Source organism: Falco rusticolus, chromosome 7 (genome assembly GCF_015220075.1).
Source record: "Falco rusticolus isolate bFalRus1 chromosome 7, bFalRus1.pri, whole genome shotgun sequence".
In the NCBI taxonomy this organism is placed as follows: Eukaryota; Metazoa; Chordata; class Aves; order Falconiformes; family Falconidae; genus Falco; species Falco rusticolus.
Window position 1 is genome coordinate 22,232,022 of NC_051193.1, and position 12,053 is coordinate 22,244,074.

Below are 12,053 nucleotides of genomic sequence, written 5' to 3' on the forward strand. Positions count from 1 at the left end.
AAAAACAACAGACATTGTTTAACTTTTTCTTTTCTTCCCTCCCCTGCTCCAGAAACAAAGTAAAGATAGATTTGGCCTTGAAGGTGATGAGGAATCAACCATGTTGGAAGAATCTGTTTCACCTAAGAAGTGAGTGTATACAACAGGAGGAAATGCTCTTTATTTAAGTAACACTTTTAGCTGTGGCAGCTTTTTTCAAATGAAATAGTATAGTTATTACTGTTAAAGAATTATTTTCTACAGGGTTTTTCAATAGAAGGAAGTGCTATCCCTAAGGAATTTGGCAGGCTTCTAGCTTCATTGGAGGACTGAAGAGCAGTGTTGCAAAATTGTTTGTTAAGGCAACCAGCAGTGGTACCAGTTTGTGGTAAATTGGTCCTTGAACGAAGGAACTAAGGCTGTAATTCAGTAAAATGGGGGGGGGGAGTAACGATGCAGAGCTGAACACGTTGTATCAGATTTTTGATCTTCATGCAACACCTAGGATTTACAAGGTTTTAGTTTCTTGTTTCTGCTAGGTCCACGGTGTCTGGTAAGTTTGATTTCTGTCAGTTTAATAGTACGTGGTGTTGTGGACAGAGTTCACCAAACCACTCGAGACAAAACGGTCAGGGGTGTGCTATGGGTAGAGGTGAGGTGTCGGTACCGGTATGTCAGGCTGTGGTTCTGATGGAGCAGAACTGTAAAGCTGGCCATGCTCTCGAAAAGGAATATTAAATCTTTCCTTGCAGTGAAGGAATAGAAATAGGCTTGTGACGCCATAAGCTGTAACGAGCCTCTCCAGTCTCCTCTTGGAACTCTGCGGATGGCAGTCAGCAGTGTGTATGTGAACAGTCTATTTGATTTATTGTTAAACATATGGCTTATAGGAGATAGACTTGTTAGGTATTTAATATGGCCTTACGTGAAATTTCAACTTTTGACAGATCACACATTTTCAGATGTGCTTTCTTTTGACATTGCACTTCCCAAATCACTTCCAGAATATACTGTTAGCTAAGTGCTGTGCAGAGAAGCCCAAAATTTGCAATAGATGAATACAAGATTTTTCACAATTGAAATTACTTTTTTCCCCAGCAGAGTGTTGCTGTTAAAGCCAGAATTTCTGTCAACGCTTCCAGCTGTTAAATCTTGAACCATATTTAAATATGAGCAGTATATCTGGCAAAGCAGTTCAACACCATGGATGGCAGTAACTTTATTATTATTCTTGAAAGCGTCCTGCCTCCCAGCCCATTATCTAATAGGCTGCCAGAGTATTAGCAAGTACTGTGTGTGCGTGTGTGTATAAAGAGGGAGGAAAGAATCTTAGTTTTTATCCCAAATCTAGGGATTACTTGCAAAAGGCATCTCCAGAGATCATGCTTCTATTTCTATTGATCAGCCTATGATACAACTGAAACAACACAGCTGTTATGCCATAAACCTTGTTCTGGTTCTGCCTGTCATGCGTCTTAAAGGGGTAAAGCTATTGTACCATATATGCCAAAACTGCACATTGCCTTCTTTCCTTGGTGCCTACTCATTAGCGTTATTAGTATTTGATCTGCCAACAGCCCCAAATTATTTCTTTTCTAATACATTAGAAAATGGTTAGAAAGAAAAATTTAAGTCTTCCAGCTTCTCCAAATGTCATTAAATGCAGTTTAAGTCCCAAAGGAAGAACATCTGGCAGAACTGGATTTGCTGGAGCTAATTCTCGCTGTGTTGTATTTTTCCTGTTGGGTTTTGGGTTTTGGGTTGTTTTGTTTCTTTGATTATTTGCTTGTTTGTTTTAGATCTACCATCTTGCAGCAGCAGTTCAACCGAACAGGGAAGGTGGAGCATGGCTCTGTGGCACTACCAGCGGTCATGCGTTCTGGGTCCAGCGGTCCAGAGACTTTCAACATTGGCATCATGCCTTCCCCCCAGCAACAAGTCACAATTGGTCAGATGCACAGAGGACATATGCCTCCACTTGTGAGAAACTTCCTTGTGTTGTGTTTGAAACTGTTTTTTGCATTTCAAACTTGTCTGTGCTGCGGGGACTCACAAACAGGTTGTTACACATATTGCTAAGAGCAGGAAGAAGAAATACTGAGTGTGACTTCCTGGCTGTCCTACTAAACATCAGTTTTGAGCATCCCTGAAATACTTATCACATTTTTACTTATTTCCTCATTTTCTTTAAAGCTGGCTCTTCCAGCCTTCTCTTTACCTCTAAGTAGTTAAAGTAGTATTCAAGGGTTAGAAAAGAAGGTTTAAAGACTGGCAAAAGTAAGCAGTTTTAAGAAAAAGGCTTACATCAGCTTATCACTAGCCTACCAATTTGGAACTTCTTGGCAGGCTTAAAGCTGATGCTGAGTTTTCTTACTGAAATTAAAAGAATATCAAAAGCCCTGAACAGGTTGTAGAGAATATAACCAACGCTTAAGATCATGACATACCACTGGAAGTGTAGTATGTGTAGTGGATTGACCTTGGCTGGTTGCCAAAGGCCCATCCAGGTGCTCTTTCACTTCTGCTTCTCAAAAAGATGGAGGAGGAAAAAATAAGATTAAAAAAGCTTTATCTCAGCATAGATCAAGATAAAGACAGGGAGATCTCCAATTACCTTCATGGGCAAAACAGACTCAACTTGGGGAAAATTAGTTTCATGTATTGTCAATGAAAATAGAGTTGGGTGGTGAGACACAGACAAAAACTAAAGTACCTTCCCACCACCTCCTTTTTTACTCAGACTCAACTTCACTCCTTCATTTCTGACTACTGTGCTTCCTGCTTCCAAGTGGTCAGTTTAAAACAGCCCTCTTCTGCTGCTCCTTCCTCACGCTTTTCTCCAGCTCCAGGGTGGGACCTTGCTGTGGACTGCAGTCCTTCAGGATCAACCGCCTGTGGTGTGGGTCCTCTGTGAGCTGCACATCCTCCCAGGAGAGCCTGCTCCAGCATAGGTCCTCCATAGGCTGCAGTTTCTGTCGGAACCCTGCTCTCCCATGGGCTCTCTGTGCTGCAGGGGAATACCTGCACCGCTGTCGGCTCTCCCATGGGCTGCTGGAGCATCTCCGCTCCGCTGCCTGGAGTAACTCATCCCATCCTCCTCCGACATGGGGCTTTGCAGGGTTGTTTCTTGAACTTATTTTGCCCTCACTGCTGTGTGGTGCTGCAGCCTTTCCTAGGGATGTTTTCCCAGAGGTGCCCCCAGCTCAGCTGCTGGGCTCAGCTGTGTCCCACAGCGGGTCTGCTGGGCCACCCCTGGAGCCAGCTGGGCCACCCCTGCAGCCACAGCCTCGCCACAGACACCCGATACAGATAGCCATCCTGCTCTGCCTGAGACCCTTCGCAGGCTGATGGCAATTCAGTTCTAGAATAATCCTTGATTACGTTGGTAGGCTGTTCCAGGAAAACAGTAATGATACCCTAGAAGCAAATTCAGTTTTCCTGTTCGTGTTCCTAGAATGCAAGTCGGTAAGACAGCTTGGTGGGTTTGTGTGTGTCCATTGGGCATTGTTTCATCTGGGGAAAGTTCAGCATTTTATAAATGTCTGCAAGTACAGAGGGGTATAAAATGGCAGAGGCGGAATCCAGACTGTGGGAGGAGCGTTAGAGAGCTTTGCTTTCTCCATTGCACCAGGGAAAAGCTAGCTATCTGCAGTGCCCTGCTGTGCTTGTGGGATTGTTGTCACTCACTGTCTTTCCGTGCATATGTCACATCTGCTTGAAGTGCCGTTTGGGACATAGCGCAGAGGCGTCTCCTTGTTTTCCCTTTCAGACCTCAGCTCAGCAGGCCTTGATGGGGACTATTAATACCAGTATGCATGCTGTTCAGCAGGCACAAGCTGACCTCAGCGAAGTTGATAACCTACCACCTCTGGGGCAGGACATGGTGAGTGTTTTTAACCTGTCATAGAAATGGACCTTAACGCTTTGGGGTAGTTACAGATCAGTTTAGTCATTGTCCCTGGATCAAAAGTGGTATTGCTAAAGCTTTTAAAATGAGATAAAAGATTTCTGCTCTTTTTAAGGAATTGATGTAGAGTGTTCCACCTCACTCTAGTCAGTCCTCTGAGGTCAGATGTAGCAGACTTCCTTGCACAGCAGTGTCCGGAATCCTGTTTGTTCCATGTGCATATGTACAATTAAACACCAACTATGGGCCATATTTATGGCAGGAGTGACTGCCTGCCAGACACTTGAAAAATAAGAACAGAATATGATTCTGTTGTTCTTGATCCAGGTTAGGGTAGGAGGACAGATCAGGAGACTATTGCTTATGGAGGACTGTCAGTCAGGAGCATTTAGCCTTCATGGATGCACAGTTTATGGCCTTTACCTTAAGAAGACAGCTTTTGAAATGTGATAGCAATTCTGTAGCAAATGATTCACCAAAAGAAAATGCTTGCTGTCACATTTCACTTTAAGGTTTGGTGGTTGTCCTCTTTTCACTTTCAAAGGTTCATGAAGGAATGAGAGATTTGCATAGTATCTTCTCTTGCAGAACCTCACTGCAATCCCTGAGTCTTGTTTCTGTTGTTGTTCTGCAGGCGTCAAGAGTATGGGTTCAGAACAAGGTTGATGAATCAAAACATGAAATACACTCTCAGGTTGATGCTATCACTGCAGGAACTGCATCTGTTGTTAACCTTACAGCAGGTAAATTTCAAAGGGTAGGATTTCCTTGTAGTCTCCAAGTTAGTTATCAGTCTAATTCAAGTAATGCAGGGACAGAGTATGAAGCAGCTGGAGACACATTTTCTTCAAAGAACCCATATAGCTAAAAGCGCATTGACACGCGGAACAAGCCTTCTGTCCCTCCCAACACAATTTTTTTGTCTTTGATTTATCTCTTACACTAAAGGTGTGGCCATTGATGAAGATAAAATGTAGTTTGCTTATTTGACAAAGTAGAGAGTATTTGCAAGGTTACAACAAAAAAAGTGTTCTTGATCTGACAGCTGTTAGAAAAATATTATGTATTTATTGACAGTAGGTTTTTTTTCTTCAGCAAATTACAAGTTGAAAGAGCTGTGAGTGGCTTAAAGGGGTCAATACTGTATTATCATGGGTTCTTTCGGTGTTGGAAGGTAGTTGATACTGTGGACTTCTCAGCAAATTGCATTGAATGAAGAGAAATTCTGTTAGAAGACAAATTCTTGTAGAAGAAATGTAGAAATTGGAAAAATTATAGCAGTCTGATTTTTTTAAAGTGACAATAAAATTACTTAGTAGGCATTGCTTGGCTATCTTGAAATGTCTCTTTTGTCTCCACACTCCAGAGTGTGGCTTGTGGTAGTTGCCTGTTTTTCCCTTTTAACCACTAAAGATCATGGAAATACATTTGCTCTACAGGGGACCCAGTTGACACTGATTACACTGCGGTGGGATGTGCAATTACAACCATCTCTTCCAACCTCACCGAGATGTCTAAAGGTGTGAAACTGCTTGCTGCTCTCATGGATGATGAAGTTGGAAGTGGAGAAGACCTCTTGAAAGCTGCTCGAACATTGGCCAGTGCTGTCTCAGACTTGCTGAAGGCTGTGCAACCTACATCAGGAGAGGTGAGTAGATGGAAACTTCTCAGGTTCCCTCCTTGAAGTGCACGGCTTTGGCGTTTTTGAGACATGTTAGCTTCTAAGCCTCGCCTACTCAGTGCCATGTAATGCCCCTTGTGCAAGCAGTGCTTTTGCTTGTACCTTCATCTGTCAGTGTGTTTATGCCTTTGTCTTGCATCTTGATATTAGAATGTTCTGTTAAATGCAGAAGTTAATTGATTTCTGTCATAAATAGTTAATTTATCTGGGTATCATATTGTCTTTTACAAACAAATTTCAAACAGTACTATGACTCAATTTAGTTCATGATTTTTTTCTCTTTACTATCTTTGTCTACTTCGACACATAAAATAAGAAGGTAATCCCTCTGTTGTGGTTTTCAAAAAACGAGAGTAGTAGTACTGACCGAGACAGACTTACCGTGATCAGTTTGCTGTGAGTCGGAGTCTGCAGGCAGTTTGCCTTAGAACTCCTCAGGTATTTATGTTTTGAAGAACATGAAATTTCCTGATCAGAGAATTCTAGAATGGTTTGGGTGGGAAGGGGCCTTAAAGACCATTTAGTCCCAACCCCCGCCCTGGGCAGGGACATTCCCCCCCCCCCCCCCAGCCCAGGCTGCCCCCAGCCCCATCCAGCCTGGCCTTGGGCACTGCCAGGGATGGGGCACCCACAGCTGCTCTGGGCAGCCTGGGCCAGCGCCTCGCCGCCCTCACGGGGAAGAATTTCTTCCTCATATCTCATCTAAATCTGCCCTCTCTGAGTTTAAAACCATTCCCCCTTGTCCTGTCGCTGCAGGCCCTTCTAAAAAGCCCGTCCCCATCTTTCTTGGAAGCCCCCTTTAAGTACTGAAAGGCCACTGTAATGTCTCCCCGGAGCCTTCTCCTCTCCGGGCTGAACCACCCCAACTCTCTCAGCCGGTCCCCACAAGGAGGGGTCTCCAGCTCTCTGACCATCTTCATGGCCACCTCTGGACTTTTTCAGATCAGTTGGCATATTGACTATCCACCCTTAATTATCCTTGGAGTTATTACAACAATGTTTATTCAGCCTGTTCAAAATTCTTTACATGTTCTCTGGGAGCACTTCAGATGAAACCCCTGAAATATGGTTGTGCAGTTGAACGTGTGGAAAAGTAAAGATTTTTCCAGAGCATTTCTGTTATGTAGTATTTTTTTAGCCATATTGATTGCACACTAATGCAGCAGTTCGTTGAGGAAATCTAAAATTCAAGTAAAGCTCATTTTCTTTGAATTCATGTATTTCACCATGATATTTTTCCAGCCTCGACAGACAGTTTTGACTGCAGCTGGAAGCATTGGGCAAGCAAGCGGGGAGCTGCTGAGACAAATTGGAGAGAATGAAACAGATGAAAGGTTCCAGGTAATGAGGGGATTGCTTGTCACTGTCAGAACTGTGCAGCTTTCTAATGAGGCCACTGCATAAAACCAGGCTTCCCAAAGTGTGGTTAGGAAACGCTAGTTTTGATGTTTCTCAATGCTAATTGAAGTTAATCCGTTATAAAATGGTTTTTAAATATACAAACACAGAGTGCTAATTTCATAGGAAACTACATTCTGTGCATCACACAGATGCTTTCTTGCTAATGGAGCTGTTTGCACTGTGCTCCTCCCAGCGTTTAAAATGCGTGGCTCACGCTATTTGCATACTGGTCAGGCTCTTGCTTTTCAAATTCTGCTCTGCTTTTTACTTTCACTACTACGTTCATCACTGACTTCTTTTATGGTGGCTTTCAGTACCTCAGCATTGCATGGATAGTATCTTCTATAGCTTTCCTGTAGGATGCGGAACTATCATTCCATTTTACAGATGGAAAATTTAGCATGGAAGTGCAGAGATCTGCTAATTTGAGATACCCTATGATCTGCTGATCTCTCAAATTCTTGGCATTGTGTCACACTTGATATGCTTGAATTTCCCATTTCCTTCAGTTGCAACAGAGGGCAAGTTATATAGCACAGTGCTAAGTCAGACACAGAAAACAAGGAACAGCAAACTTACTTTCAAAACTCTGACTATCTTTACTAAGTACACTGTGTCACTGTTTTCCGGGGGGACATGTGTGCAGTCTTAATCGGTCGTTCTGAATGCCGTAGAGATTTTGTGGGAAGCAGTGTATTAAAACTTGAAACATGCATACAGACAACTTCAGTCCTTGCCCTTCCTTGTGTTTCACTATTTTTGCAAGCTAATGACTTATTATGCCGTGTATTTATGAAGAATGAATGAACATTTATTAATAAATAACGAGTATTTCTTCTTATTAAATACAGCAGTTTTCATGTAAGTGTTTGCTGTGTCTGTGTGTATGCATGCAAACTCTTTGGTAAAAACCGAGTAGAAGAAAACTTGCATTAAAAACATAATTTCTGTAAGTTTATTAGTATTGCCAATTATCAAATCATAATGCCCGTATAACTTAATGACAGTGTTAGCTATTAGCAGTTTAAAACCGTTGTTCTTAAATGCTCTGTTAAAAACATGTCTGGATTTTTTCACTCAATGCCAAGAACAATTTTGAAACAGAACCAAGGGGAAGTAGTTTACAGTAACAGTTAGACCTCTGGAGCGCACTGTATGCAGGATGTCTACTAATATGACTTACAGGCCATTTAAAACATTTAATCCACTAGTAAATCTGTCTGCAAGTTTCATCAGAGTTTTCATTTGTGTTCTAGTTGAGCTCTTTCTTTCTTAAGTGAGAGAAAGAACCTAAACATTCTCATAATTGCTGTGGAGTGCTGGAGAAGGTGGGTAAGGAGAGGGATGGTTTATCATGCCTTCATATCCCAAAACCAAAATGAAAATGAGTGTTCTTTATTTTTTAAATCCAAAGTTTTTTCTGCTGTGAAGTTAAGATTATGCATGTGTATCTGTAGTATCTTATTACAGGAAAGCCACATCATTTTAACAGTACAGGCATCAGGAGGACTCCATCCCACTAAAAAAGTGAAGCATATGGAATGTAGCATTTTAATAGGGAAATAGGAAGAAATTGCCTGAACTTATTCATTGCAGGAATTAAAACATGAGTGTGTTTTAATTTCGCAGTTTCAGTTAATTAAATTATTTTTGTACGAGGGAGAATTATTCTGGAATTAAGACCTGTTTTGAGTTATACTTAGGAGCGGTAATTTATAGGGCTACATTTACAGCATGGACAAGGAAATATTGTGGTTGTAAATGGCATTTTCAGAAATGGAACGGCAATTGTGGTTACTGTTAAGCACAATTAAGTACTTGAATTTAGTATCAGCTCAAGTACTGTTTGTTCTCAGCAGTTTGCTCCTTGAGGTTGTCGTCCTTATTGCAGATACTTACCACATGTCTCATGGTGAACTCCAGATGTTTTTGTACTAACAGTATATTCTCAGGAAGTGAAGATAAGCACATTGCAATTGGGGACATAGATTTGTTCTTACAGACTCTGAGCCAATTCCACATTTAACAGTCCATACTCGTTCAGTCCAATAACTTGATAATGTAGTTAAGAGAGAACAGAAAACTTGAGTTTTCTGAGTAATAGCCATGTTTGCTGCTTTACACGTAACAGAATGTTCAAGTTCTGATACATGAGAACTTCTTACCTTCAGGAGGCTTGGTCTTAATGTAAAGAAAGTATATATTTTTTTGTTCATAAGACTGAATTTTCCCTTTACCTTACCAGGATGTTCTGATGAGCCTGGCCAAAGCTGTTGCAAACGCTGCTGCCATGTTAGTGCTGAAGGCCAAGAACGTAGCCCAGGTCGCCGAGGATACAGTGCTGCAGAACAGGGTCATTGCTGCTGCTACGCAGTGCGCGCTCTCTACTTCCCAGCTTGTGGCTTGTGCTAAGGTGAGTGAGGCTAGCGGTGTTCATGAGGCTGCAAGGTGTTGTTTGGAGCGTAGGCTTCTGTGTATTTCCAACAGTAACAGGCAACATACCGTGTTAATGTCATAGCTTTAGATTTATGCAGTAGCAAATTTTTTGATTAATAAATAGTCACCCCTAACAGTAGCAGTCAGGAGCCCAGAAGATGTGAGGTGTTGCTGTAATCCCCAGGGAATGTTCACAAATAACAAAGCCCATCTGATGAGTTACTAATATTGATAAAATAAAAACGTAAAAAATACTAGTTCAAGAAGCACAGCTTGCCTGGGGAACACTACAGCCTCTGGAACACTTTTTATCTTAAAAATCGATGAAAAAAATAATCAATTAAAAAATTAAACAGTTCATATTTCCTACTTAGATGCTGCTTTGAAGTCTGCAGTGTAGTCTTTTGCAGGGAAATGGGTTTTCAACTCTTGTGAAATGTCAGGAAGGTTTGTTTTAAAATTAATAGCCAATATTAGATATGCAATTTTCAATATTTTCTACTTCATTTCTCTGGCTGCGAGGGCTTTTTGTAATTCATATATATGAATTTTCACTGTTTGGAGTTGATGTTCTTATTGCCTGTGAATTCCTTCAGTGTGGCATAAGACATAAGGCATAAGTGGTATCCATCCTGTTTTCCTCACAGGACACGCACAGTATTCCCATTGCTAAAAGCTGTCTGGATATGCCTGAACAAAATGGGGGAGGGTTGTTTCGACTATGTAGGTTACACAGTTTATTACTTGTCTTGTGGCTTCAGAAGTAGAATGTTGTTTGGCTTGTGCCAAGCACAAGTTTTATTAAAAACAAACAAACAAACAAACCCAAAAAAAACCCCCAACCACAAACAAAAGGCTGATATAAGATGGGTTTACAAGACCAATTCCAATTAAGATTTCATTTTATTTGGAATTCCAGTCTACAAGAGTCTGCCAGTGGATGTAGTTACTCTGGAGGAGTTTGGCCCGTGCCTGCCCTGCAGAGCCACTGTCTTGTGTTTTCTCAGTTTACTGAACATGCTGCTGAAGAAGCATGAACAAGGTGGAGGCATCCATTCTCAGAATCTAAATTGAGATTATACTAATGATATGCAGAGCCCAGATTCCTAATCTAGATTTCTGAAGCTACCTATTTAAATATTCTATTTCAGGGTTTTCTGTCTAGGGAAAACAGGTAAATTAAAGATTAAAAACTAATGTAGTGGGTGTTTCACTTGTTAGGAGTTAGGAAATTTGCAGACAAGCCTTTTCTGAATGCTTTGTGTCCCCTCCCATGCAGGTTGTGAGTCCCACTATCAGCTCTCCAGTGTGCCAGGAGCAGCTGATTGAGGCAGGGAAACTGGTAGACCGTTCAGTGGAAAACTGTGTGAGGGCCTGCCAGGCTGCCACAGACGACACCGAGTTACTGAAGCAGGTCAGTGCGGCTGCCAGCATCGTCAGCCAAGCCCTGAATGACCTCTTGCAGCACGTCCGCCAGTTCGCAAGCAGGGGAGAGCCCATTGGACGCTATGACCAGGCTACAGATACCATCATGTGTGTCACAGAGAGTATTTTCAGTTCGATGGGAGATGCTGGTGAGTTTCTCTAACAGGCGGTAGCTTTTCACGACTCAGAGATGTGCATGTTTCAAATAATGCAAGTGAAAAACCTTCTCTGAAGCGTACTCTGCTTCTAGGCTAGTGCTGTCGTTGATGGGTAGTCATTCAGCAGATAACATGCAATCAGCAAAATGCACGTAGTGATGTGCCAGATAGAATCAATATTCTGTGAAAACAGTCAGTGTCGTGCTAACGGATCACTGTGAAGTTTTGTCTTGGTTTCTACCACTGCTTCGCTTCACAGAATTGTGTAGCAATTTCTCATCTCCAAATACGAAGACAGGTACCTGGGTGAATAATTCCCAGTGACTGATTTAATTACGTGTAGATTTTGTTGTAGGCTTTGGAACTAACATCTGCTTTTCCCTATGATGTTTCTAAACTGTACAGCTTCTAGAATCAACTAAAACTTGAGATGCCTAACATCTAACTGATCCACTCTGAATTTTTAGTGAAGAACCAGTAAATTACTTAGAATGGTGAAATTTCAATAGTTACAAATGTTATGAAGTAGCAACAGTGAGAAGAGGCAGTATCAACTTGAAATTGAGGCAATTCATAGAAAGTTTAAAATGGGATCAGTTTTTAAAAGCTGATTTTTTAAATAGTGAGTAGCATGGTTTTCCTTAGGGTTAGGGTTGGGCTTTTCTTTCATGTTATTTAACTGCAAGGCCAGGAACGGAAATATTTCAGTCACAGTTGTATTCACGTTACAGTCGATGTGATCAAACTGATCTTTTGTTGTAGAGTCATCCAAGTTATTACATTTAAAATTTTTAAAACATGCACAGGAATGTTTGCCAAACCACCCTTAATCTTTGAATTGAAAGCTGTGGAAAAAGTTTTCTAACGCTCTGTAGCTATCCTAAGGAATGTAATGACTGTAGATGTGCACAGGAAACCATGTCAAGTTTTATGTTTAGCTGTCGCTTATGATTCAGCTTCTGCACAGAAGAATGCGGTGAAAGAGATGATCTCGTAGAGCATTTATTTTCTACTCACAGTCAAATATCTTGTTGTGCAATACTTCATTTTTAGTAGAAGGCATTCA

The 12,053-nt window shown here is 41.5% G+C and overlaps 1 protein-coding gene across 6 annotated transcripts in view; it reads left to right on the plus strand.

Annotated features, from left to right (window-relative positions):
• Positions 1-12,053, plus strand: part of TLN2 (talin 2) — a 202,930-nt gene that overhangs the window by 108,583 nt on the left and 82,294 nt on the right. For all 6 annotated transcript variants that reach the window (XM_037396159.1, XM_037396157.1, XM_037396161.1 and 3 more), the window contains 8 exons: positions 53-129; positions 1,779-1,959; positions 3,749-3,862; positions 4,521-4,629; positions 5,326-5,534; positions 6,810-6,908; positions 9,214-9,381; positions 10,684-10,978. In XM_037396159.1, the coding sequence (XP_037252056.1) occupies positions 53-129; positions 1,779-1,959; positions 3,749-3,862; positions 4,521-4,629; positions 5,326-5,534; positions 6,810-6,908; positions 9,214-9,381; positions 10,684-10,978 (1,252 nt within the window). The remainder of the gene's footprint in view (positions 1-52; positions 130-1,778; positions 1,960-3,748; positions 3,863-4,520; positions 4,630-5,325; positions 5,535-6,809; positions 6,909-9,213; positions 9,382-10,683; positions 10,979-12,053) is intronic.